General features: G+C 57.8%; 1 protein-coding gene across 17 annotated transcripts in view; it reads left to right on the top strand.

Annotated features, from left to right (window-relative positions):
* Window positions 1-25512, top strand: part of TCF3 (transcription factor 3) — a 73755-nt gene that overhangs the window by 23958 nt on the left and 24285 nt on the right. For 7 of the 17 annotated variants that reach the window (XM_080566340.1, XM_080566355.1, XM_080566354.1 and 4 more), the window contains 3 exons: window positions 14176-14249; window positions 15358-15454; window positions 22558-22625. In XM_080566340.1, coding sequence (XP_080422466.1) covers window positions 14176-14249; window positions 15358-15454; window positions 22558-22625 — 239 coding nt within the window. Of the gene's footprint in view, window positions 1-1045; window positions 1145-14175; window positions 14250-15357; window positions 15455-22557; window positions 22626-25512 lie in introns of those variants that run through there. The other 10 variants (XM_080566356.1, XM_080566353.1, XM_080566349.1 and 7 more) reach the window with 5 other exon arrangements.

Raw genomic sequence — 25512 nt, 5'->3', positions numbered from 1 at the left:
AGAAGCCCGGCACGAGCATCTCGCGCAACGTGCTGCCTCTGCCAGCCCTTCTGGGTCAGCTCAAAAATAGAGAACAGCGCTTCTCCCCCAGCACGCTTCGTATTTTTAAAAGCATTGTGGTTTTTTGTTCTGTTTTCTTTAAATAATTTTCTAAAAAGTTGAAACTGTACGACTGGTGCTTTTTGACCCAAACAAGAAAACTGAAAGCTCAGTGAGACGTTGTGGTTTGGATTGCCAGTTGTAAAGATTTTTGTGTTCCAGCGCGCGAGGCTTTCAGGCCAAGGGCTCGTTCCAAGCGGTGGCTCGACAACATGTGGGTTAATAGCTGGAGATGTGTCTGTCCACACAGGTATTTAAGGGATAATCTGTGTTGCTTTGTATTGTGCCAAGAGAGGCTGTGTCAGCTCTGGTCTCCGCTGCTGCATTTCCAGCTCTGCCCTAATTTTTGGGCAAGTCTCTCCATATGTACAATAGCTAGAAACAGTTTTGTTCCCTGGAGAGGCTTTGAGGTTTAACATTTATAAAACACTTTGAGATCTGCAGATAAAGGAAAGCAAGACAATAAACAGCGACCAAGGCTGTGCCAGACAAATACCCTGTATCACCACAACAGAGCCACGCAGGATTGGGTGGAGATGGCTTTTGTTCGAGGGCAAACAACTGCTCCAGAGCTGCTCTGCGGGCTTGGACGGAGCCCTGCAAGCAGGGGTGCAGCTAAACCCAACCCTGGCCTTTAGAAGGGCTTGTGTTAAGGAGGTGACGTCTGTGGGTAGGAGCACAGGGCACTTAGGTGAGTTTTTCCCTGCCCTTCCCATTGCCCTGGGTGCTCTCAGGCTGTGCCCAGGCTCCCTGGGAGCCTGCTCCGGAGGAGATGCCACCGAGCTGCTCCGCGCTCCCTGGGCAGCGCACCGTAAAATCCCCTGGTAAACTCAATCCACTCCGTAAACCCCGCTAACTTTCTTTTAACTGCCTTTGCCTGTCCTTAGAGTGAACTCCTCCGCAGTCCCCCGAACAAAGGCAGGCAGGAGTGGGCAGGGACCGGGGCCGGTGGGAGGAGCGCGGGGCTGGGGCGCCCGGCACGGGGTGCTGGGCTCTGCCTGCGGCGGCTCCGTGGACATGGCAGCCCCGCGCCGGCTCTTTCGGGGTGAGTCTTCCCAACAGACGTCTGGCAGGCGCTGGGGCTTTTTTGGCAGGGGTTTGGAGGGCGGAGTGGGAAGGAGTGATTTTCAGCAGTTGCAATTCTGCTCTCGAGGGATTTGGAGGCAGGTGGGCTCGAGCGTGGGGTCGGAGATCCGCAGGGGTCTCCTTTGGGTGCCTGGGTGCGCTGGGGCAGGAGCAGAGGGCGTTAACGCTGCTTGAGGACACAGGATCCTGTTTGGGGAGCAGGATGCGTGGCGCGTGAGAATCGCTCATCTTTTCCTGCTGCTTCCCTGCCTTCCCCCATAACGTGAGACCCCCAAAACCTGTTGCAGCGAGGTGCCGCCGGAGGCACGGAGAGGAGGAGGGCGCGTAGCTGGGGCTGGCTCGAGCACAACGGCCGTTGTGAGCTGGGGGTTTCTCAGCCCCACACCGGGAGCAGGGGGCTGGCGTGGTTCGGGGCTGTGACGCAGCCTGGTCGCGGGCTTTCCTTCCTCTGCAAGGGGCTTGTGGGATGGTTTCATTTCAGCTGGTTTTAGGAACAGATCCAACCAGTGCCCAGCTGCCTGGAGATGGTTTTGCTTTAGTTCGAGTGGTTTGTGCGTATCTGGGCTTAACAGGAGAGAGACCAGCTTATCTGAAGAGTGCCTGCTCAGAAGCGAGCTGGGCTGTGCCCAGGCTCTTGCTCTGGTTTGGAGACCCCGACCTCTGAGTTTTAAATAAGCATAGGTTTGTGTTTGAGCGCGACCGCGTGCTGCATGCTTCAGGGCAGTCAGGATGCTGGGGAGCACCCGAGGTTTTGGGGATGCTGCTGGAGCAAGCAGAAGGAGCAGAACTAGGCTTGGCTTGCCTGAGGCCGGTCCCCGGAGAGGCAGACGCGCTCCTTGCTCCCGACAGAGCAGCAAACCCTGGGGCACGTGCTGCGCCGCAATGCCCTGTGGGCAGCGGGGAGGCTCACAGGGGGCTGCTCCCTCATTTCGGCTTGGGGCCGAGGGGTCCCGGCCCTGCTGGGGCAGCTCCCGCAGCCGGCTGTCCCCTCCAGCCGGCAGCCTGGCGAAGCGGACCGGGCTCTCGGGAGGTGTGGAGCTGTGGTTTCGCAAACAGCTGAGCCGGTGAGGTCTTCATCTTCCTCTTCCCCTCCCTGCTGGCCTGGCCCTGTCATGGGGGCTTCTGGGGCACGTCGTGCTCCGAATGGGGAACTGGTTTTCACTGGGTTTCCTGCTGTTTTATGCGTTCAGCAACTCCTGGAAAGTCCAGTGAGCCCCAGAACTTGCTCAAGGCAAATGTGGGGCAAAGCATCCTTTCCTTTCCAAAGCGGCGAGTGCCTCGCATGCCCCAAGCCATCTCTCGAGCCTGGCGCAGTGAGGAACCGAAGGCGGCTTGGTTCAGCATGCCGGAGACAGCACGTGATCCTTCAGTGGTCACTCACATTTGCAGGGTTTTCCTTGCTGAGGTTAGGAGTGGCTTGTTTTTTCCCTATTTGTATATGTATATATTATTTCCGAAGTTGCATTTGCAAGTGCAGCAGTGGGGCAGTGGCTCCTGCGCAGCCAGTGGTGTCCCAGCACACCGGGAGCCCCCGGTGTCACCCCCTCACCCCCTTGGACCCCAGAACTTCTGCACCGGGGCAGCTCTTGCTGTTCATGGAGGAAATAATTCCCTTGAGCTTCTTGCAGTTAAAAGGCAGCTTTAGGAAAACCACCAGAGAAATGTCTAATGGTGAATTTTGCTAGGTAGTTGTATCGGCGTTCCTGATAAGAAGCGTTACCGCTCGTCTAGACAAAAGCACCAGAACACAGAACATGATGTAGAGGAGAGGGAGACAAGATAATCTAATGGGTCCCTTTTTGTCTCCAGCCCATGGTTCCTCTAACGGTGGGATGTTTGTGGGCAGCACGAAAGGGCTCGGGGGGTCGTGCGAAGCCAGGTTGGTGCTTTTGGGGCTGGGGGAGACAGCGTGCGACCCGAGCAATGGGTTGGTGCATGTCCGGGGCAGGGCGAGAGAAGGGCGCAGCTGGATGAGATGTCGCTCCGTGGCGGTGTCAGAACAAACCCTGCGGAATAAAACCTGTCAGAATAAACCGTGAGGTCCTCACGGGGCTTCCGAGGAGCTGCAGGGGGGGTATTTTCAGGGTATTGCTGTTAGCGTGAGAGACCGCACCGGCTCCTAGGGGCCATCGCTAAGCGATGCGTGCGTTGCACCCAGGAAATGGTGTGAAATGCACGTGCAGGAGGGGGGAGCGTTGGTCGGTCCCAGGAGCGCGAGGAGCCGTGCCACACGAGGAGTGCCACCTGCTGGCACCTCGCCCCGGCCCGGCACCGTCCGCCCAGCGAGAGGAGAGCTCGGTGGGAGCAGCGGCAGCGTGGGACCGCAACGGGGCCCTGCGTCCTCGTGGCACGGGCACGTCCTCCACCCGCCGGGTGCAGGAGGAGCCCAGACACACGCGTGTGCCACGGTGGGCTCATCCGTACCCCCACGGCTGGTTTAAGTGCGACGCAGCTGGTGGGAGCGGTGCCACCCTCCTGTCGCATCCCTTGAGCTGGTCCCCATGCGCGTGGCCAGGTGACAGATGTAGGTTTAAAACAAGCCGCCATCGCAGTGCCTCAGTCTGTCCTCGGGGGTCTGGGATAACACGCTGCTTGGACGTGGGTGTCGTGGATGGAGGGAACCAGGGCACGAGGTGCTGGAGCAACTTTTCCGTGTCCCCTGGCCGAGGTGACTTGAGAAAGTCTCCTGAGGCTGATGGGCAGCCAAAACCAATGGCCCAGCGTTGGTTTCCCCTGAGGACAGGAGGCTGGATGAGACCTCGCCTGATGGGCTCTGCTCCGTAAGCCGGTGTCGCCCTTAAAACAAAGCTGATTTTTTTTTTCAGGTAAGCTCTTCCTGTGACGTGTCCTCTTGGCTTTAGGGGCAGAAGTGGAATTTGGGGCATGGAGCATGGTTATGCAAAGATGTGGATTCTTAGCAAGGGAAGGGACAAGTGAACATCTTGAAGTATTTATAGTTAAAGAGGGGAAAAAAAAAGTCGTGGTTCTTGGAAACGGTGCTTCTTAGTAGCAAGTAGATCAAATACAGCCCTTTTTAATGCAATTTAAATAATCGATGGTATATTCAATTACAGAAATATTTGGCAGAGCTCTAAATAGGTCACATCTGTCCTTAAACCGTTCTTAAGGTAAATATCTCACCACGCTGTGCCGTTTTGACTGAATTCTGCAAGAAGCGGTGCCTGGGAGGGACCCCTCGTGGGCTCCACGTGCGGTTAATCCCCCAGACCCTGTGCCGTGTACGCTGCTGGGGTGTGGGTGTGCTCTGGGGACCCTGCTGTGGGTGTTTGGGCACAGGGGGTCACAGTCCTGCGCTTACAGCCCTCCAGCCTGAACTTTTTTGGGTTTCGGCATCGGACGAATGCAGTGGGTGCACGGCTGCTGCGCTGCCCAGCGCCGTGCTTTGGGGGAGGTCTGGGGGGTGAGCCCCACGCTGAGCCATGTCCCCTCGGAAAAGGAGAAGGGGGAAAAAAGACGAACCTCTGTTGTGGCAACCGCGGTCTTGAAGTTATTTGCAAACAAAAGCTGGAGCTCGGGGCTTGCCTCGGCCCCGCGGAGGAGGCAGGTGGTGTTGAGAACACTTTGTTTGGGAAAGTTTTTCTCATTGTGTCGAACAATTCTTCTTAGATGATCCTTCCTGTGGGCTGAATCATCGGCTCGGCTAACACGTTAGCTCTCCTCGCCAGCCCCGCGCCGGTATCCTGTGCGGTCCGGGGCATCCTGTGCCGGGGAGCGGGGCTGCCCAGCGCCCCGCAGGATTGCAGCCCCGGCCTCTGGGGCAGGGCAAATGGCCTCGGCCGTGCCTCCCCTTTGCCTTCCTCCCACCCACGCGTGCGCGTGCTCCCTGGGCAGCCGTGGTCTGTTTTTTCCTCTTGCTCCAGGGGATTTCGCAGGGCACGCCGCTGGGCTGTTAGCCACATGGTGTTAACCACCAGCCCTCTTCCCTCGAAGAGAAGGCTCCCAGGTAAACTGCCGAGGCCACCGAGATTGTGGGTGTTTGGCCGTTTCCCCGCATCATTTCCCCATTATTTGGAAACGGCCTGAAATTTGTCTAATTTTTAACCACCTCTGGCCTCCCTGCCTGCTTGTGGCAGCAGCGGTAGGCTGGGAGCGCTCACGTACACGGTGCTGTTGCCGCTCTCGGGACGTGTCCCAGGGAAATCGCTGAGGAAAGCCTTCTCCTTTGATCTGAAACATCTCTCTTGCGACATTTTTGACGGTCAGGTGGAAGTAAATGGGCTTCTGGCTCCTATTTTCCTGCTCTGGGAGCAACGGAGACCCAGCGGGAAAAGATGTATATTCCCCTGCAAAAGGACAGCGCCCCCATTGCATTTCTGACGCCCTCATTTTATTTTACGTTGCAAATTAAACAATACTTGGAAAGATGCAAATTGGAGCGGAAATAGAGGTAAATGCTTCTAACCAAAATAGTCTGGGTGTGCGAGCATCTGTATGTATATGCAAAGCACACGATTGTCTGCGAAATCCGAAAGGTCAGTGCGTGGCGTCCCGGGGGACACGCAGCCATCGTATTTCATTCCCCGCTGGCATCGGGCTGCTGTGCGCGCTCAGCAAAATGAATTCTTTCTTCGGACAACAATGCGTGCGTTAGTGTCGAGTGTCTGCATCTTTCATGAGTGTGCAACTTTGTGGTAAAACAAATGAGCTGGAAAAAACAGGATGTGGATTTACTCTCGCTCCTCTCTCCCCAAAGCTTTCTGTTTAATGGGATATAACCCCTTGCTTCACGGATAAGCCTCTATCTGCTGGATTTAAGTTGTTTTGTGGTAGCAGACATGTTGATGTTGTCGGACGTATGTGATGCAGGACACGAAGAGAAGTTCTCTGCGGGGCTGTCCTCGTGTTTCGGTTGCCTTGTGGGCTCGCTGCTCCCAAGAAGCCCTCAGAGGTCTCAGAGGGGCTTTGAAACGGGAATTTGGAGTGGCACGAGTCCAGTGTGTAGGCCAAGGACTCCTCGTACTTCCTTGGGTTTCTGTATTTAATACTATTAGCTTTTTCAAGTTTGCATGCCTGGGAGCAGACCGCGGGGAAGGCGAAGGGGCAGCGAGGCCAATGGCCGGCGCCGCGCTCCCTCCCGCTGGTTTTCCAAAGCCCCGCTGGGAGCACGGCTTTGGGGCATGTTCCTGGGGGTCAACAAAAATGTGTGGGGACAGCAGGGGGGGTCCTGTGTTGTGCCCCTCGGGGGCTAATGCTGGAAGCAGGGCCTGCGGGGTCGGCTCTGCGCCGCCCCCGGCCTCTGGTGCCCTCGGAGCTGCCAGCAGCTGCCTGGAAGCTGTCGCCTCGCTTTTTGGGCCTCTCCATCCACGGGTAGCAGAGCTGTTCCTCTGAATTACGCCGTAATCCAAGGTGCTAACAAAGCCAGGCTAATTCTGACGTTTGTTATCAGCCCGCCTTAAACCAACGTTGTTCTTGGACGTGTCCCCGCGGTTTGTCCCCGCTTGGCATCCTGCTCCTTGCAAAGCGAGAATGGGGCGGTGGGCACGGGGGGAGGCTGGGGGCGAGGGGCATAGCTAGGGCCTCCCGGGGAGGCTGGGGACGAGGGACACGAGCGGGACCGGCCCACGTGCTGCCGACCTGCTGAAGGCACTGCCTGGCCCAGCCCCGTTATCATCTGTCCCATTTTCGTGCTGCTCCTTTGTGCTCTTGTTTGGTCGTTGCTGTGCCTTTGTTTTCGCAGCTGGTGGAAGTGTTTTGAGCTTTAAAGTTTATTTTCTTCCCTCTGGTTGTCGTCACAGGTTTGTTTTCTTTCTCCCCGTGGCATCTTGCTGGCCGTACTCGGGGCTGGGAGGTAGGCCTTCGTGCCTTCGTGCCTTTCTGCTGGAGGAGCGGGCTGCCTGGCTGTTCTCGGGAGGCCCGCTGGCCTCGCTGCCTTGGCCTCGCCTCGTTGGCTGTCATTAACTTAACGAACCCGTCCAGCTTGGCCTCTCCCCCGAGGAGAAGGGCCACAGTGCAGCGTTTTCCCACCACCTGCACATCGCGCCGTTGTTTTGCACGGCCTCGATGGGGCTGGTCCAGGTGATTTATTTTCTTAATTATGACTTGGAGGGGGCAAGCTCCTGCCTTGACCCCTGTTACCAACGGGGGCGGGGGCCCTGTCCCTGCTCTCGGCACCAGGCACCCCTTGCCCCTGTGCTGGGTGCGGTGCCTGCTGGTTTTCTCTGCTCCTTCCTGGGACATCGCCCTGGCCCCTGATCCTGGCCTGGGGGCTGCCGTGGAGCCTGCCCCGTCCTGCGAGAGCTCTCGCAGCCACCCTGGGCTCAGAAATCCAGGCTAAGCACTTCCCTAACCCACAGCAGGGGCTGCAAATGCAGCTCTGTTTGGAAACGCCACGTGCATCATCTCCCAGACCATCTTCCGAAAGCCTGTGAGTACAAAATACCTCCTTGGCTTTTTTTGCCCTTTCTGGCTTTGTTTTATCTGTAGATTTAATTTCTCTTTCCTGCTTTGTCTCCATACTCATCCCTTGCCCGAAGCCAATGGGGAATGGATCAGTTTTCCTTGCTCTCTTTGGGGTACCTCTCCCATTTTTCCCCAGCCCCAAATATTTCCTAAAATCCCACTCAGTATGGACCACGCAGCAACTGCTGAACCAGAACACAACACAGGACATGCCAGAGCAGATGCAGAGCAGAGGAATTAATGGCCACAGAAGTGGTGGAATCAGCTTTTTTTTTTTTTTTTTAAGTCAAAATTATCCCTGTTTGGGGACGGGGAGCCAGCAGCAGGCGTCCCCCTCAGGGTCGGGGTGCGGGCGCTTGTGCGGCATGGCCGCGTGCGCCTTGGTTTTGAATTCCTCGTGCTTTCATCGGCACAAAGATAAACGGGGAAGGGTCTGCCCCATAAACCTGTAGGGTTCTGCTATGGCAGGCTCCGAGGTGACCTCGTTCAGGGTCCATCCCTCCTTGGGGGGCCTGATCCGGAGGGCCCACCAAAGCACTCGCTTCCTTCCCTGGCAGCAGCAGCACGGAGCCCTCCCTGCCCTGCGGCTGGCAGCGCTGAGCATCCCGAGCTGCCCTCCAGGTGTTCGGCCCTGCTTGCTCTTGCTTTTTTTTTCCTTTTTTTTTTCCTTTTTTTTTTTTTTTTTTTTTGCGTGGGGGCTGGGGGGGTGGAATTGTTTTGTCGTGCGCCGGGAAAAGGAAGTGAACAAATTGTATAGTCCCATCCACAATCAACGTCCTGTAAACAGCCGGCGACTGCCTCCCATTCAAATCTGTTTTTTCCTATTCGGGGGCGGACGGGGCTGGTAAATAAACAGGCAGCCGCTCCGAAACACCCCGGTTTTCCCCTTGGCGAGGCCATGCCGGTGGCCGGGGGGGCTTTCCCTGGGGGATGCCTTGGTGTTGGGATGCGTTGGTGCCGTTGTTTCTTGCCGGGCGGCAGCGCGTGGGCCCGGGGAGCGAACCCTCGCCAGGAAAAACAAGTTTGCTGGTTTGACTGGGACTAAAGCTAATTACTAGTCGACTAATTTTATTGATTTCAAATCCCTTTTAGCGGAGATTTTGCTGTGAGGCTGATCGCCAGAGCGATTAGGACACAAAGCCGCTTAATTTGGAAGTGTTTATCACGCAGCCTTCTGTCACCTCTCTTTCAAATCAAATTACGGTGGCACCGGTGGCTGTCACCGCAGCATCCCACCTCCAGCGGAGGCAGGCACTGGGCGTCGCGTGGGCACCCTCTGTGCTGCCCGGTGTGTTCACGGGCATGGCCCTGGTGGGCTTTTGCTTGTGGGGTTTTTATTCCCGGCTCTGTATTCCCGTCCTGCTGCGATGAGGGCCACCAGAGCCGCCTCGCTCGTGCTTGGGCATTGCCGTCCACCAGCAAAGCCAGGGCTGCGACTGCTCCCAGGGCAGGGACTTGGCCTTAATATTTCTAATAGATTTATTTAAAAAAATAATAATAATAAAGGGTATTTTGATGGGAATCAGATTAAGGAGGGCGCTTTGATGCTGACAGATTGTGCCGGGCAGGGTGGAGGCATCAGGGGGAGGGAAGCGCTCAGCCCGGCTCAGCTGCAGCCCGAGCCGCGCAGCGTCCCCCGGTGACATCCCCGCCAGTGTCCCCCAGTGCGGGGCTGCCACTGCCTTCTTCTGAGGCCAAAAGCGAGGCATCTTCAAGGCGTTTGAACGTACTGGACCACAGCTTTGCAGCTTTACATGTGCTCCTCCAGGTGTCCTTTGGTGCAGGGTTTAAGAGCAAGCCCTTGGTCTTGGTGCACAAACGGTGACTGAGCAGTCTTGGGGGCAAGATGTCCCACTCCGTGTGTCCCTGCGTGTCCCCTGGGCCCAGGGGAGCACTGCCTGCCCCGTGGGTTTTGCTTGCAAAGGGATTACTGGGGATTGAGCTCCTGGTGAAGGACCTGCAGTGGCTGGATGGTGGAGACATCCAACACCCAACCCCTCTCCCTGCCAGCTGCATCCCGGAGCTGTGCTGGGGTCGAGGAGTTGAAAGCTCCGAGAAGCGCCCCTCCTGAAGCCGTGGGGCTCTCCGATGGCTCAAGGGACAGGACACCTTCCCAGGTAGCAGCCAGGGCTCTGGTTATTGACTGAAGCCAGAGCCAGCATCTCTGCATGGCGTTTTCAGCTCCAGGCATCCCGGGCGCGGGGGCTGGAGCAGCCTGCGGAGAACGGGGTGGGAAGGAGCGCACGTGGCCGCTGCTGGGATGTGGGAACGGGGCAGAAAACCACACGCCCTCCTTAACCAGTTTGCTGGTTTCAGAGCTGCAGGTTCCCTCCTGCGTGGGGAGCTGCTCCCGGGGCCCGGACAGCTCGTGTGGGGCGGGACAGGCGTCTCGGAGCAAACACACCAGCACCCTGCTCGCCTTGGGAAGGGGATGCAGAAGGCAGGGGATGCTTCGTAGCATGCAAAGTTGGGGTAGTAAATGCACTGCTAAATTCACCATTCCTCTCACTCGTAACTGAAAGCCCCCGTGGTTTGAATGTGTCCTTAGAGGGTGTGCTGGGGTGGCGAGGGCATGCAGGGCCTCGTGGCGCACGGAGGGCTTTTACTCGGGCTGTTTGGGCAAGTTATTTTTATCCGTGCTGAGAGCTTAGAGCGGTTCTTGTCTATCAGCTCTTCTTAGCTGTGGCACAGAAATCGTAAGGAAAAAAAAATGACTGTCTGACAGCTACATCTTATTCTATTAGTACATTTTAATTAGAACACGAGCAAGAAATGCATTATGAATATTCATGATCAGGGTTATTAAAATGCACAATTAATCTGTACGTTTTTTAATAACTGTATTAATGGAGAGAGGAGGTAGCTCCTATTTTTGTCTTTTCTGAATTGGAAAGTATGCCTGAACTTGGTTAGTTGGAAAAGGGTTTTATTTTAAAATAAAGTTGGCCCCGACCAGCTGCGTGCACGTGTGGGTGTCTGCAGAAACTGCGCGCGTGCCCTGCGCTGGGAGAGCGTTTTCAGCGCTGCAAAGCTCAAAAGCTGGGATATGCCAGGATTACGCTTGCTGGTGCAAAAGCAATCCTGCTCCCTGCCACGCGAGCTGGATACAATCTCAGCTGGGGCCTTGGCTTTATTTCTTGCCTAGGACCTTGTGCACGTTCGTGTGCAGGGAACCTGCTCTGGGGACGAGGCAGGGCTGGGGAGGGAGGGAGGTGCCCGCAGGTCCCCGTCCCGTTGCGGGGATGCTCAGGTAGGGAGCGCAGGAGGTGACAGCCTTGTCCTGCAGGCAGGTCCCTGAGCCAGGGGGGATTTTTTGGAGTCCCCCTCAAGGGGTTCGGGTGTGACTTTTGGAGGCTTGGTGTGCTCGCAGAGCTGGGGGAGCCCGACAGCTCTCCCTGCAGCACGTGAGCAGTGCCCACAGGCAGGAAACTCAGCGGCAGTGCCCAAAGCACTCCCGATCTCCATCGGGATGGGGACAAGACGTGTGGCCTCGTCCCCTGGGCCGCTGTGACCAAAGGGTCCTGGTGAGAGGCTTGCACACCCTTGGGCGAGCACCTGGGGATGTGCTGGAGCTGCTGCAGCCTGTCCCAAACGCCGCCCTGGGCCCTTCTCAGCCCGGACGCCTCCGTTTCCTGCTCCTGCCCCTTCCTCCTCCTCTTCTTTGGGTCCAGCCCAGCTGCTTGGTGCCGTGGGGAAGGCTCCGGAGCACCGGGAGCGATGGGTGAGCGTCACAGGCTGGGGGAAGCGTGGCCGTGGGTGGTGGCGGCAGCAGCCTCGCAGCCTTGCGGGGTGTGGGCTGAGCCTCGGGTGGGTGATTTTCCAGAAGCACCTGCTTTTGGCCAGCCTTTGGGTTTTCACGGGTTTGGCAGAGGGCATTTGCTGCCGAGTCGTAGGTCTGATACAAAGGGTGGGGAGAGCAGGTCGGCACTACATTGGGACGGTTGCCAGAAACGTAAGGTGGGCAGGGTGGTTTTTTTGTCCTGGCTTCATCCCAGAAACGCCTGAATTCTTAGAACAGCTCCAGGCTGAAAATGGGACGTGCCTGAAAAGGCACCTTTCGCCCCGGTTGCTATGGCTTGGGAAGATGTGAGACTCTTTTTTCGAGCTGTTTGGAAAGGCTCCGGTCCTCAGGCTGGCCCCGCCGTGCGGTGTGCCAGCACGGGCACGTTTGGAGGCTCCCGAGCCCGTTTTGTCTCTGCGCCTGCTGCTGGGCTGCGTGCCGCTGGCTTTGCTGGCCGGATGCGAGAGCGATAGCCTCAGCTCACCGCAGCCCCGTGGGTGCCTGGAGGCACAAGGGCCCTTTCGGCTCCCCCCAGGCTTTGTCGGCACCAGAGCCTCTTGGAGCCTTCAGGCACCGAGCGGGCCCTTTGGTGCTCCCCCCTGTACTGAGCCCCCGCCTCCTCCCTCCTTCCCTGGGCAAGCCTGGCAGTGAATTTTGATTTTTTATTTTATTTTGTCATTATTATTATTATTATTGGGGATTTTGGCAAAAATTCGTCGCGGGCTTCCAGGCACCAGAGCCCCCCCCCCAGGAGGCTGCCCCATTGAGCATCCCCCCCTGGGGCGGCTCCTCTTGGTTCGGGGGGGCTGGAGAAGGGCCGGGGGGGTCTCGCTGGCTGCAGCCACCGGGGCATGCCACCGTCCTCGTCCTTCCAGCACGAGGGGCTGAGTTTTCGCCAGGGGTGGCTGAGGCTGCGGTTACTGCTTGCGTCGTCACCCCGACTGCCGGGATGCTCGAAAAGTACCCGGGAAAGCAAAGTGAATAGAAGGAGCCTTTCTGCCTCCCGATCTCCACTGGTGTTTGCGGGGTATGCAGATGAATTGCTTTAGAAAAACACATTAGCAAAGCAAAAGTTTATTCTAGGAAGTAGGAGGTGGGAGAATTGGCAGTAATTCTCCCTAGTATCCAAGGTATTATTAGAGGCTTATCCCTGCTCTGCACAGTAATCACATTGGAAATTTTTGATTAGAAAACAAAATCTAAATGAGAATTATGAATATTCATTAGGTGTAGAGATTAATATGCATAATTATGCAAATTAGACAGCAATTAAACACCAATTCTCTGGGGAAATGATTAACACAAAGGCACAGAAATAGAAGGATGTAATTTGAAAGAAGTTTCTGGTTAAATGAACAGTAAGGGGAGCGGAGGAGACAAATACGTGGCGTGTTTGCCATAATAATCAGCTTTGCTAAAATGCAGGCAGAGTGCGCCCTGAAACTGCCCAGCCCTCGCTGCTCCCCCAGTTCCTCCTGTCGGGGCCGCTCTGTTGGGAGCCCAACGTCCCGTAAATCCTGCCGGCACCCGGGCTGCTGGCACCCTGACGGAGCTGGCCAGGGCAGGGGGAGCCCACAGAGCCCCCGGCTTCGGGGATGGGGACGGGGTCCGTGCACAATTTCAAGGCAGAGGCGGCTCCAACCCTCTTGTGGGCTCGGGGGCTCTCCCCAGCAGCCCCGCAGCCGACCCAGCTCTGGCCCACCAGGGTGAAAGCAGGTGGAGGAGGCACGGCCTCTGCCTCGTGCCGGTCTCCCGTGGCACCCGTGGGTGCAGGATCCTGTCCACTCTGGCTTCGTGATGCCTCAGACGTGAGCCCTGGGTGCTAGCTCCCATCCACCGCACGCCGGGTTGGACATCCCACTGCTCGGCCGGGCCAGGGCTCCAGCCTCGCCTGCCAGGAGAAGTTTCCTCCGTGCAGTCTCGGCGCCCGATTTAACCGCGGAGCTCGGCTGCTGCGGCTCCCCGGGCGATTCTGTCCCGGTGGACGCCGGCCACCTCCCTCGGGCACCTCGTGTGCTGGTCGCCCAAGAGGCACAGCCTGGGCGGACCTGGCAGGCGATGAAAGGAGACGGTTTCCTACCGCAGCCTGCGAGCAGGCACGTTGCAAAACCCCTCCCGTTGGGTCGCTGCCATCCTGGGCTGAGTCACCTTTGCGCGGGACACGCTTCGGAGGGCTAAAAATTACCCGGGTGGGAGCAGGCTCTGGTCGGAGCCGCAGCGTCCGCACACCTTCCTCTGCAGGAGCACGGGGCTTACATCAAAAGTAGCCTTGAACAAGCGTGAGCCCCAGGTAGTGGTGTGCCCCAGCACGTCACACCCGAGGCTCTTTCAGGCTTGTGTGCTCTTTTGATGGAGAACAGAGTTTTTTAGCCCATGATCCAGCAGTGGGCAAGTCTGCTTGCACGCTGCTCACAAGCAAAAATCGGGTCCCGTGGAGCACCGGGATGGGCGCAATCGGTTCTTCATTTGCAGCCCTCTTAAACATCAGGCTTCGGGGAGAGCAGGCTCCTCGGCACCGCGGGGTAACGCGGAGGTAAAATACTCGTTTCTCCTCTTCCCACTGCCCCGTGTTTTGAAGCCTTTCCAGGCTGCGGTGGGATCGGCTTTGAACTCCCAGCTGAAGTGGGAAGGTGGGGATGGAGAGGGGAGGATCGGTCACGCCAAGTGGAAGTGGTTTATTAATGAAAATATTGTTTTGTTTGTAGAAGGAAGAGTTAATTTTGCGAGAACACCTTTGAGGCTTTGCTGATAAAGCAAGAGTAACCTTTGTTCTTCCTGTTTTTCGGTAGGTTTGGATGAAAGACCGGGATCAGGTTCCTGGGGAACGGGAGATCAAAACAGCTCCACATTTGACCAAGGAAGGGTAAGGATAAAGCACAAACACCGAGCTCAAATGAAAATAAACTGGGGCTTTGCGATGGCCTCTCAGTGCGTGCATTGTGCCCAGGTGGGCTCTAGCCCTGGAACAGCTTTTTTTGCCCCGTTTTGAGTGTTGTTTCTGTTATCAGAGGGGGCACCGCGGGCAGAGGGGCCCCGACCTCATCCCCGCAGGCTTTGCTGCTTTGAGGTGCCCCTGGAGAGGGCAAAAACCTCGCCCAGACCTGGAGCCTGCGGTCTTCCCTCTCCCCATGCTCGGGTTTGGGCATGGGGAGAAGAGGGCTCAGCGCGGCGGGGTTGGGGAGGGCCCCGAATGGGGCTGAGGATGGGGAGAACTGGGAGGATTTTGTCGGGAAGCAGCCGAGGCTGCAGCAGCACAGAACTGGGGCCTGAGGAGGGGAAGAGAGAAAAGACATTAACTTAATTGAAATGGTGTTTTTTTGACAGATGCTCATGTTTTAATGGGTTTGTGTGATTCGTTTTCGCAATGACACCGTTCCCTTCCCTTAGGTCAGTGGCGGAGCAGGCGCTGTATCATTTCTCATTTTTATAGACCTCCTCCTCTCCCCCTCTGCCGCCCCCGGCTCGGGGGGGTTCTGGGGCTCTCTGCCTCTCACCTGGCGGGTGCTGAGCCGCTGAGCAAAGGCAGAAACTGTTCAGGAGCCACCAGCATGGGGCAAAGCCTCCCTGTGTCCCTGCCTTGGTGCCACGTCCCCTCCAAACGCTGCAGCTGCGCTGCCCGCTCCCTGCCGCGAGGGTGGGATCGTTTCTGTGCCCTGCTCGCGAGCTGCCTTTGACTTTGACCCTTCTCGCTGCGAGAGGCACTGCGCCCCGACAGCCCGGCCTCTCCAGTTTGTGCGGTGCGCTGATGCGACTTGGGGGCTGATTGGGGTTTTTTGGTCCCTCCAGGGACTGCCCGTACGGTAGCAGCTCGGGTCTTTTTCCTTCCTCCCCCCCTGGCATCAGGTCGTGCAGCACCAGGCAGCGTCGCGCCGCGTTAGGTCGGGCACGCGTGTAGGTCGATACCCACGCACGCCTTGCGTGTTCGGCTCAGCGTCCCCGGGCACCCGCTGATCATGTCCGTGTTGCTTCAGCAGAGCTATGGTGAAGGCCCCCACTACGGCGAGCACAGGGACCTGCCGTCGCACAACAGCATATCTTCATCACCATTCCTGGGACCTGGACTAGTGGGTAAGTGCCTTCCGCTGCCCCGTAGGGGCGGGATTAAACCGGGGCGATCTAACAGGGAGCGGTACGTGCTTACCGGGAGCGTTTGCGCTGCCCAGCGCTCCTGCTTCCCCCATCGCACCCGCTCCAGAAGGGGCTATCGGAGCTGTGGTTAAAGGGGCTGCTGGCCAGAGGGTCTCGTCAGTGCCTGATGTGCGCGGCAGCCTCTGGATTTTATGTGCGTGATTATTTTTCCCTGTTCTGCTGTAGCACCCGAGGGCGATAACAGAGATTGATGCCTGCTGCGCTGGCACGGGAAGGGCTGAGTTTGCTCTCAAGGAGCTGGTAATCAGGGGTGGAAAGGCATGCGGGGGGGGAATAGACGCAGCCCATGCTTAAGGTCTTGCAACAGGCTCGTGGTGGCGGCATGCTCTGCCTTCCAGCCTTGCTGCCGTGGGCAGAGAGCCAGGGTGCTCCTTCCTTGAGGCACTGGGGTTCGGGGGGGGCTCTTTTTGTGTCCTGCTCGGGCAGAGCCCTCTGCAGGGCTCCTGCATCCCTCATCCAGCTCCTCAGCTCCTTGTGCTGGGCAAAACAAGGGACAGCACGCCTCGCTGTGCCAGGGACCGTGATCCTGCGGGACTGGGGTGCGTGCCACGATGTACCCGGTTCCCTCTCCCAGCTTGGGGGTGGAAGGAGAGAGATTAAGAGCAGAAAATAGCCATCTTGAAGGTCTTAGAGAGCTCTAATGACATTAGGCCAGGATTTGGGGTTAGTCCTCCCCACCTTTGCCCACGCAGTGGTGGCTCGAGCCCTCCAGCAAGCGCTCGTGGTTGCAAGGGTGGGGTTAGCAGAGGGAATTGTGTTTGAAGCAGAAAATCCCCACCACGCTCTGAGGTTCCTCCTCCAGAGCTGGTCAGAAAGGGGAAGAGAAGAGCGGGGCAGCACTGGGAAGTGGCTGTCAGCGCGCTTCCTCCTCCTGGCCCGTGTCTGGGGCACGGGGCTCATCCTTAGCCCCGCTCCCCCCGTTAAACTCCTCGCTGCTGGGGCGGGACGTTCGATTGTCCTTCGCCTTCCGAAGGTGGAAGAGCGTTTCCGAGTGGCTCCCTCTGCGCGGGCGGTTGTTCCTTCTCATTTTCTGCCCCAGGAGGATGTAAGCAAAGTAGGAGAGATGTTCCTTAATAAGGCAGGGGAGCCTTGATGTAATGCAGCAGGGTTTCGTGGGGTGTGCGCGGGGGGAGGACCCCTCCCAGCCCATCCCATGCCGGGGGCAGAGGCAGCCTTGAGAGCTTCCAGCCGAGAAGGAGCTGCCCGGGGAGGAACACGGAGGTTTCCCCTTTGATGTGTGCAGGGAAGACGCGTTTGGCTTCCTCTCAAAGCCAGGGCTCCCGGTGCTTGGCAAGCACCGCGGCACTCCCCGACGGGGCTGCGAACCCAGCCGGTCCCCAGCACGTGGAGCCGGAGCCGCCTCCGCCCCGGCGGTGACTTCCAGCAGCTGCCACCAAAGCGGTGGCGCCCAGCGCCCTGCGCTGCCCCCGGCCCTCCTGCTGCCCGTGCGAGGTCTCGGGCGCAGCACCCAGAGCCCCGCCACCAGGACGGGAGCCGGGGTGGGGGGGCCGGGAAAGTGCAGACAGGAGGGGCAGGGACCTCCGGACGTTTCAAAGTCTCTTTTGTGCCTAAAATTGAATGCGGTTAAAGGAGAAAACACCGGCTCCTGGAGCAGGTTCCAAAATAAATAAATGGGTTTTGCTTAGCCTCCGTGCTCTTGTGCTGAGAATGACAGGCTGGAGGAAGACCACAGGTGGAGTTTTCTCTTCCCCTTTGCCAAACTGAAAACTTTTCAAGTGGCAAAATCATAAATGGAAGATGAGAGAAAGGAGAGCAGGAAAAAAAATCTTTTGCATATGATAGCAGTAGCGAAGTGGGCGGGAAGTGTGAGCTTTGGAGATGTCACTTCAGTGTGTCACTCCCTGGTTTCCCAAAAGGTTCCCCCCAGGGGGCACAAGCTGGGAAAGGTGATGCCAACGGGGCAGTCAAGTGGGACTGATGAATTTTAAAGCATAAGGAGGTGGAAGGGGCAGATTAGCATGGACAGACACATCAGGTGGTACCGGATGGGCAAAAGGTGCATGAAATGCGCTCACGTAAACCCTTCTCCAAAATAAGAGTTTGTATCCGTTTCCCACTCAACCTCTATTTCTTCAGGGAGGATCAGAAACCGCTAGAAGAAATATTTCAGGAGGAACATTGTCCTTGTCGGAAACCACGGCCTTTTGGCCCAGGGCTCCCCTCCACGTGCAGCGTGGCTGAGCAGCCGTGGGGAGAAAAATGCTTCAACAGCCCCCACTAGGGAGGGGGCACAAAGCTCCGGCGCAAAGTGCTGGAGAGATTTGATCCCAGACGGACGGAGCACGTGTGGTTCTCTGCAGTGGGCGATGGATCCGGGGGGCGGGAGCCACGGGCGCTGCAGGCACCCGGGTGCGCTGGGCTCGCAGGGAGGCTCTGCAGATGGCAGCGATGCCCCACGCAGTGCACGCCTCCCCCAGGACTGGTTTTGAGTTCGCAGAGCACCCTTTGAAAGGAGAAGTGCTGCTTTCCTTTCCGTTCAGCTGGGACACCAAATGTGACGTTTGGGGCTCACCGATGGTCTTTAGGTGAGCGCACGGCACCCGGCACGGTGGGAGCTGGGCTCTGGGAGGCGCTGAGCACAGACCGGGGGGGCTGCTCCCCCAGCAGGACCCAGGAGCTGGCTCCCGCTGCTCTCGGGGCTCCGAGGGCTGCCCGGGCCCCTGCTTGTGCGCGTTGGGAGGGGGATGGCACGAGGGCAGTCTCCAGTCAGATGCTTTCCAAAGCGCAGGGTCCCCCTCTGGCACAGCTTCCAATCAGCAAAGCACTGGGAAAAAAGCGAGAGGGATGTCTGCAAGAGTGGCCGGGTGGGAAACTGGCCTGCGTTGCAGTGGACTGGATGAGCTAAGTTTATAAAAAGCCCTGGAACGGAGCTGCTGTTAGTGCCATGAACAAGAACCTGCCCTGGTGCCAGGCAGGGGACGGTGACCGCGATGAGCAGGGAGCAGTAACAACATCCACGTGCTCCATCGCCCCCTCCAACGAGTTCCCAACCCGTGTCCCCTCGGTGCCGCTCCCCGAGGCTGGGTGACGATGTCCTGGCGAGGTCCAAGCACTGGGGGTGCGCAGTGGGACGGGGACCCCTGTGGCCCTGGGTGGCACGAGGTGATGGGGACCATCCCTGTCTGCCCCGAGGGGGGGTGCTGGGACACGGCACGGTGACGAACCGGCTTGTCACAGAGGGCGAGGAGCGTTTTTTGTTTTAATTCACCAATCTTCCAAGTCAGTCACTCTTTTACCATTCATCTTCAGCAGGGGGAGTTGGGGGGGGGATTGCTTAAACAGCAGGGAAACTGATAAGCCATAACAGATTTCTTTCTAGTAATTATTTCTAGTAATTAGCTTCTTTTCAGAGGAGTGTTTCTAATCTTGTGTGCATTGTGAGCTGTTGTGGATTGTGTTCTTCCTGGACAATGGTTTTAATCTGCCTGCGGACAGGGGCTTGTCGCCGCTCCTGTTTTTTTTTTTTTCTTTTTTCCCAACCTATTTCCCCCCTCGCTCTTAATGGCTGGCTGCGTTTTTCCTCCCCTTTCTCCCCGGGACGTAATCCTGATGGAATTAGCGGGGCTGGGAGAGGCGCGCTGTGGGTGGGAGCCGGGGCTGGGGTGATGCGAGGGCGCCCGTGTGAACTCCCCGCGGGCTGGAAGGGGCCGCGCGGCGGCGAGGCACCTGCGTCCTCCCGGCAGGCGCTGGCAGAACCTGTAGGCGACGTGGATCGCCTTTTCTTGTGCGCATCTGCCAGCGGGGCTTGTCTCGGGGAGAGAAACGGCAAAACCGCAGGTTTGCTTGAAAGCACTGCCCGGCTTGTGTTGGAGGGGAGATGCCCGCGCTCAGCCCCGGGGGCGAAAAGACCGCGGGACGTGGGGCAGCGAGGCCAGACCCTGCTCCTCCCGGAGCTTGTGGCTCGCCTCGAGAAAGAGGAGTTTTTATCCTGTTGTTTCGCCTCACTCCGGGAGCAAACCTGCGTTTGGGAGGGGAGAACAGGAGTCCTGGGTGCAGCCCTGGGGAGGGCTTTGGCTGAGCGCCGGCGCTGCGGGATCCTGCAAGAGAGGACACGCCGGGGAGAGGGGAGGGATTGGGAAAGCACTTGTTGAGCAGGGTTGAAGGCAAGGGAAGGGCTTGGCAAAGGGGGGTGGATGGCAGGGCTCGCAGCGAAGCAAACCAGTGAACGCCATAAATATGAAATGCTCCCAGCCAGTTTCTGGGTGCACCTCGTTTTTAAGGTGCTCTCTGCAGTGCTTCTCCTTTGCGTGCTAAAAGCTGCAGGGGCAAATCCAAAGGACGTGATTCCCTTGGAATCCAATTCCTCATTCAAAGGCTTTTATTCTTGGTATCCTGATTTTTTTCCAAAGTTCGCTTGATGTCCGCCTGCCTTCTCATCCTGTGGGATTTCAGTAATTTGGAGGTGGTGCCTGGGGAGATTCCTGGCATTTGCTCTACCGAGAGCTGCTTCCATCGTGGTCCATGCTGCTCTGCTGGGGTTTAGCTCTGTTTTTTTGGGCTGTGCCAAGTCCTGGAGCAGCCTGGTGTGCTGCTTGTGCTGCCGGGCATCTCCCCGGCACCAGAATCAGCACCTCCTTCTACCAACTTCAGCTTTGCCTGCTCTTTTTTTATATAAGCTCGGTATTTGTTACGATCCAGAAAAGTTTGCCATCCTTCCAGCCTTCCTCCTCCCGCCTTGTTTTCCTAGACAACTGAATTTAAAACTTCTGCTGCTGAGATTTCTGCTGCTTTTTTTCCTTTTTCTATGTCACTACGGAACAGAGCGCGGGCAGGCACCGGGGCCGCTCTCCCTGCTCGCTCTGAGGCTGCTCCCGTCCCGCGGAGCGCTGCCGATCAAAGGGTGCCGCGGAGCGCTGGGACCAGGCGCGCTTTGTTCCCGCCAGGAATCACGTCAGACGAAAGTAGCAGGTTTTTGAGAAAGATCGGGCAGACTTTACGCCGGGCTGCCGTCGTCGTATTTCTGCTCGCGTGCCTTTCAGCGCGGCGTCGGAGGCCGTCAGGGCGGCTGGTGGCGGACGAGGTGCTCTGCCCCTGGCTTACAGTGCGTGGAAGCAGCGACGTGTTTGCAGAAGAGAGGGCTCGCGGTTGCTTAACAGCTAAACCATTGTGGAATTACCCTGGTTTTCCTCTGGTTTAGGAGTGATCGCCGTCTCCCTGATGACACAACTTGTTGAGTTATTTGTGTAACGCCGACGGCGCTGCGGCAAATATAGCCGCTAAGCGCTTTTAAAAATTAGGTCATTTAAGAGATCTGTCCTCTGACATTTTGACCTCAGTTTACTTAACGTTTAAGCCTCTGAAACGAAACAGCAGCGGGGCCCGGCCGTCAGGATGCCAGCACGGGGAGGAGCGATGCCAAATGGCGGGGCTGGAGCCGCCCGGTCCCTCCTGGGGCTCTCGGGTTCGGCTGCCGCAGAGGAGGGACCCGCTCAGAAATTTGGGGTTGAGTTCAAGGCCCCAAACTAAGTCAGTGCCAGGGGTGGCAAAACCAAGCAGCCTCCTCTCCGGTCCCACGTCTCTGCCTGTTTCACTGGGGCTGGTTTGGGGAAGTTTTCTCCCCCCCCCATCTTTCAGCCGCTCCCCCAAACCTCTTCATGGCGCTTGTAGCTGCCTGCCGGCCCCTCTGCAGCCCCAGTGCATCTTAGCAGGCTTTAGGGTAAGCAGATTGGCAAAATCCTCCCCCTGCCATTTTTGCTTGCTAAGCCAGCCCAGGGGCAGGATGCAATCACCCCAACTGGGGAAGGGGTTTCGCAGGGGGCTCATGGAGCCCGTCACCACCCGGCTGCATCCCTGCACATTCCCCTGCACTGGGACAGGGACGTCCTGCCCCTGGCCAAAGCCTTTCTGAAGGTCATCTCCTGTCCCTCGCCCTGTTCCCCAGCACCGTTAATAGGCTGTAATTAACAGCAGGGGAAAACTCCGTGTGTATCTTAAGTATTTTAAGCCCAGTTTTCTTTTTTTTTTTTTTTTTTTAGTGAAAAAATGCCTGCTCCCCACTACAAAAACGTCTTGTTTTGCTTCACATTGGGGGAAAACCCCAAAGCTGGCTGTCAGGATGCAGCGTAAAGCCATTGCCTCTTCTCCCAGCCAGGGGTACCCCCTCGCCCCCATCCCACCCTCCCCGGGGCTGCGGCACTGCCCCGGCACCCCTGGGTGCTGCCCGCCGGGGCCGCGGCGTGCTCCAGGGAGGTGGCTGCGAGGGAAGGGGCTGCGAGGACGTTTCAGAATGGAAACATTTCACCGTGCCTCTTGGGTTTCTTTTTATTTTTTTTTATTTTTATTTTTTTTCCCCCTCGAAAGCACTATTCTCAGCAGCGCGTGGGCAGGGTGAGGTTGAGCGCTGGCAGGAGCCGCCGCGGGGTGCTCAGGGTGCTGGGGCGCGTGGGCCTGGCTGGCAGCGGGGCTGATCCTGCTCGCAGGACTGAACCCAGGGGCTCGAGGAGGAAGGGGACGCTTTTCTGTTCAATGCCTGCTCTGTAGAGCCGCGTGGTTTTGGGGAAAGTTGAATATCCACCAAGAAAGGGGAAGGAGATAATCCGTGAGGAGCAGGAGCTCAGTCCTGCTGAGATAGTGCTTCCTATTGTATGGGAAGTGCACGCAGTCTGGTCAGTCGCGCCTGGCTTTGGGTTTGCTCTGCCCCTGCCTCCGCCAAATTCGGATGGCTTTTTTTGATATGTCTGGAGGGTTGGTTTTTTGTTGGTTTTTGTGTTTTTTTTTTTGCTCTGGTCTGAAACTGCCAGTTTCCATGGCCACAAGCACTTCCCTGCATCGCAGCCGGTTTGGGGTTTTGCTGTTCAGGGACCGAGCGAGCCCCGCCGCTCGTGAACTTGGAAGAGCTCCTGTGCCAGCAGCAAGCTGCTGCCTGCTGCGGGTGCCCCTGCAGGCGGGGGCAGGAAGCTGCTACAGGAACGGGCTTCGCGCCTCGGCAGGAGGGCACGTGTGCGGAACCCCCGCTCCCCTCGGACACCAAACATTAATTGTGTTTTTTTCTTCCCCTGTAGGGAAGAGCAGCGAAAGAGCCTCGTACTCCACGTTTGGAAGAGACACAGGGATGCCAGGACTAAACCAGGTAACGATAAAACGCGTCGGGATTTTTGCTTCGTTCCGTGGCTGCGCTGCGAGGCGTGAGAGCCCAGGGAAGGGGAACGCGAAGCACCCTGGCAGCTTGCCTCTCACCTCCGGGCAAGGGGTCCTGAAAAGCCTCCGGTCTGCTCAGGAGGGGCTGCCGGGTGCCTGCGGTTCGTACGTGTGCGGTTTGTACGTGTGCTGTCAGAGCCAGCAGCGTGATGGAGGTGCTGCCCCCTCCGGCTGCCTGCCTGGGGGCTGAGCACCGCTGGTGCTGCTCGCCCTCCTCTCCCGCTCCCCTCCCGCCCCCGGCATCTCCCGTGGGGCAGCTCCGGCTCCGACACCTCCATCACGCCACGCCGCAGCTCCCGGGCGTGCTGGAAGCAGCTCGGGCTGCGAGAAGCCCGTGCTTGAAACAAGAAGGGAGCGAAAGCCGTCTCTGGCTAACATCACCCCATGCTCCAGAGGGAGTCTGCAGGGTGGTCTCTGCCTTGCCTGGGGGGGCATCGGGTGGTGGCTGGGTTCCTGCTGGTTCTGTCGATGCTCATCTCCTTGGTCGGGGAGGGACGCGGCTCGGGAGAGCTGCCCCTGGCAGCAGCAGCCGTGCCCCGCTGAGCTGCCCCGTGGGAAGCCCAGGGGCAGGACCAGGGCTGTGCAGTGGGGGGGAAATTCGCTTCCTGTGGGGAATCCCGCGGGTGTAAATCAGAGCCCGGGAGCGCAGTCAACCAGCACTGAGATAATCTCGCCTGCTGCCACGGGCAGCCAGAAATAGCTTTTTGGGAAGGAGCGAGCACCTCCGCTTCGATGTGCTGCTGCAAGAGCCCCCGGAGCCCTGCGCTGGTGCCCGAGCGCTGCCCCAGGAAGCCGTCTGACCATTTCATCCAGCTTTTGGAGCAGCTTTTGGCTGGGCAGCTTTTTGTTTTATAGATGTACACACACACACATATTACGTGTTTTAATTTTACACAAATTTGTCATAATTTCCTCTTCTCTGAACTGAGGATGTTTCCTTTGCTGAAACAGCTGTGCTGGCTGTCTGTGCCAGAGTGGATTTAATTTACCACTGAAGCTGCTAAAATAAAAACGGGACAGATGCCAAGCCGTGCTTTTTAATGTTATGGTTTTGCTGGGGTTTCGTGGAGGAGGGGGAGATATAAGGTAACAGACAGGGGGTGGGCAAATGGTGCCGCGGGCTGGGAGAGGCCCTGGCGCGGGCGCGCGGGGCCGGATCGGGTGGCGGCGGGCGAGACGGAGCCCGTTTGATGTGGAGGGGAGACAAAACCCCTCTTGTCACGGGCAGCGAGCGGGGCCGCCTGCCTGCTCGCCGTGGCCCCCAGAACAGTTGTTGCTTCTGGCTCTGCTTCTGGCGGGGGGTTCGAACCTGGTTTGCTGGAGAAGTGATGGAAAATTGTCCGATGGCAGATGCCTGGGAGCGCAGTCCTCCCCAAAACGCCCTCCCCAAAATGCCCTCCCCAAAATGCCGTCATTCCTTCCCAAAACACCTCCACTGAGGCAGGTTTGCAGCTCCCCATTCACTTAACCCGTAGCTGCCTCCGGAAGCATTACCAGGGTGAGGAAGGGGAAGGAAATGCCCTTTTCTCTGGGAAGTTGCCTTAAAACCTCGGTGGCTCTCCTGGAGGTACCTGCGGATGGAGCAGGGCAGCAGTGACCGACCACCGGCACCTCCTCCAGCCCCTTGCTTTTTTTGGCCACGCTGCTCCATGGCGCATAGCATTTTCAGCGCAAAGGTAATATGACCGGTGGAACAGATTGCAGGAATTCTACCAGCTGTGAATACATGAATACTCTTTCCCTCCCCGACCCCTTTTTTGAGGAGGCTGAGCTTTACAGCAGTCCATTTTTCTTTCCGGTTTCTCAAAAGCTCGAAGTCTTCCTTTATTTCAACTTGTCCTCCGAAGATGGCTTGAAACTAAGCTTGTGACTCAAAGGCCCTTTGCCAGCCCTGTTAAATTCCACGTAAATACCCGTAATTTTCTCCCGAGGTGCAAGGGGCAGTGCCGACGGCCATGCTGCTCCCCTGGGGTCGGGCTCCCCCCAAGGTCAGCTCAGATAAACACGAGGGAGGAGTTTCCTCTTTTTAGAAAGAGAGATTTGACTTTTCCCTGATAAAAACACAAGAGAAAACCACCAAGAGAAAAGGCATTGCAGCTCCATTGCTTTGCCTGCGATGGGTCTGGCTGCCTGCCACCATGGACTGGAGAGGAACTGGGATCGTGGGCTTGGTTTTACAGGCAGGGAGGGACTTGGAGATGTGCGGTCAGATGGGCCACAGACAGTGTAACCTCTCCCATGTCTTGCAACCGAGATAAAACGTGTGTTTAGGGTGATGTTCAGGCACGGCTGAGAGTTGAGACAGCGCAGGGGCTCTTCCAGGAATGCATCCTCTTAACGCATGGGTTTGCTGGTGGGTGAGCGCTGTATCTTTGTTCCTGTCCTGGTGCATCCCCCCCAGCTCCCAGCTGTTCCTGAAAAGGGGGAGAGAGAAAAGGGAGAGAGCTCTTACCCCAAAGTAAATGGGGGGCATTACTCAGCAGAATAAGCCAGTGAAACCACATCGAGCAGAATGAGACCTCACAGCCGGGTCCCCAGCAGAACACCACCACCCACGGGCCCCTCGTGGGTGCCACATGAGCAGAGCTCGTGGTCTCAGGCAGATGCTTCCCACCTGCTTGGGTTTGCCGGCAGGATGGCGAGGGAGACACAGAGCCCGTCAGCCTGACGGTCGTCTCCTCTTGGCCATCGTAGCAGATTGTGATGCTAAAACCATCGGCGGGGTGTCATCCTGCCCCGGTGGGCAACGAGGTGGCACGGTGAGCGTGGGATCACGATGCTCGCTGCTACGGCACCTGCTGGAGCGCACCCCTGGCTTG

The sequence above is a fragment of the Anser brachyrhynchus genome, assembly GCF_964034855.1.
Source record: "Anser brachyrhynchus genome assembly, chromosome: 23".
Taxonomy (NCBI): domain Eukaryota; kingdom Metazoa; phylum Chordata; class Aves; order Anseriformes; family Anatidae; genus Anser; species Anser brachyrhynchus.
Note: the sequence above shows the minus strand (reverse complement) of the source record. Positions and strands in the feature narration are given on the sequence as shown.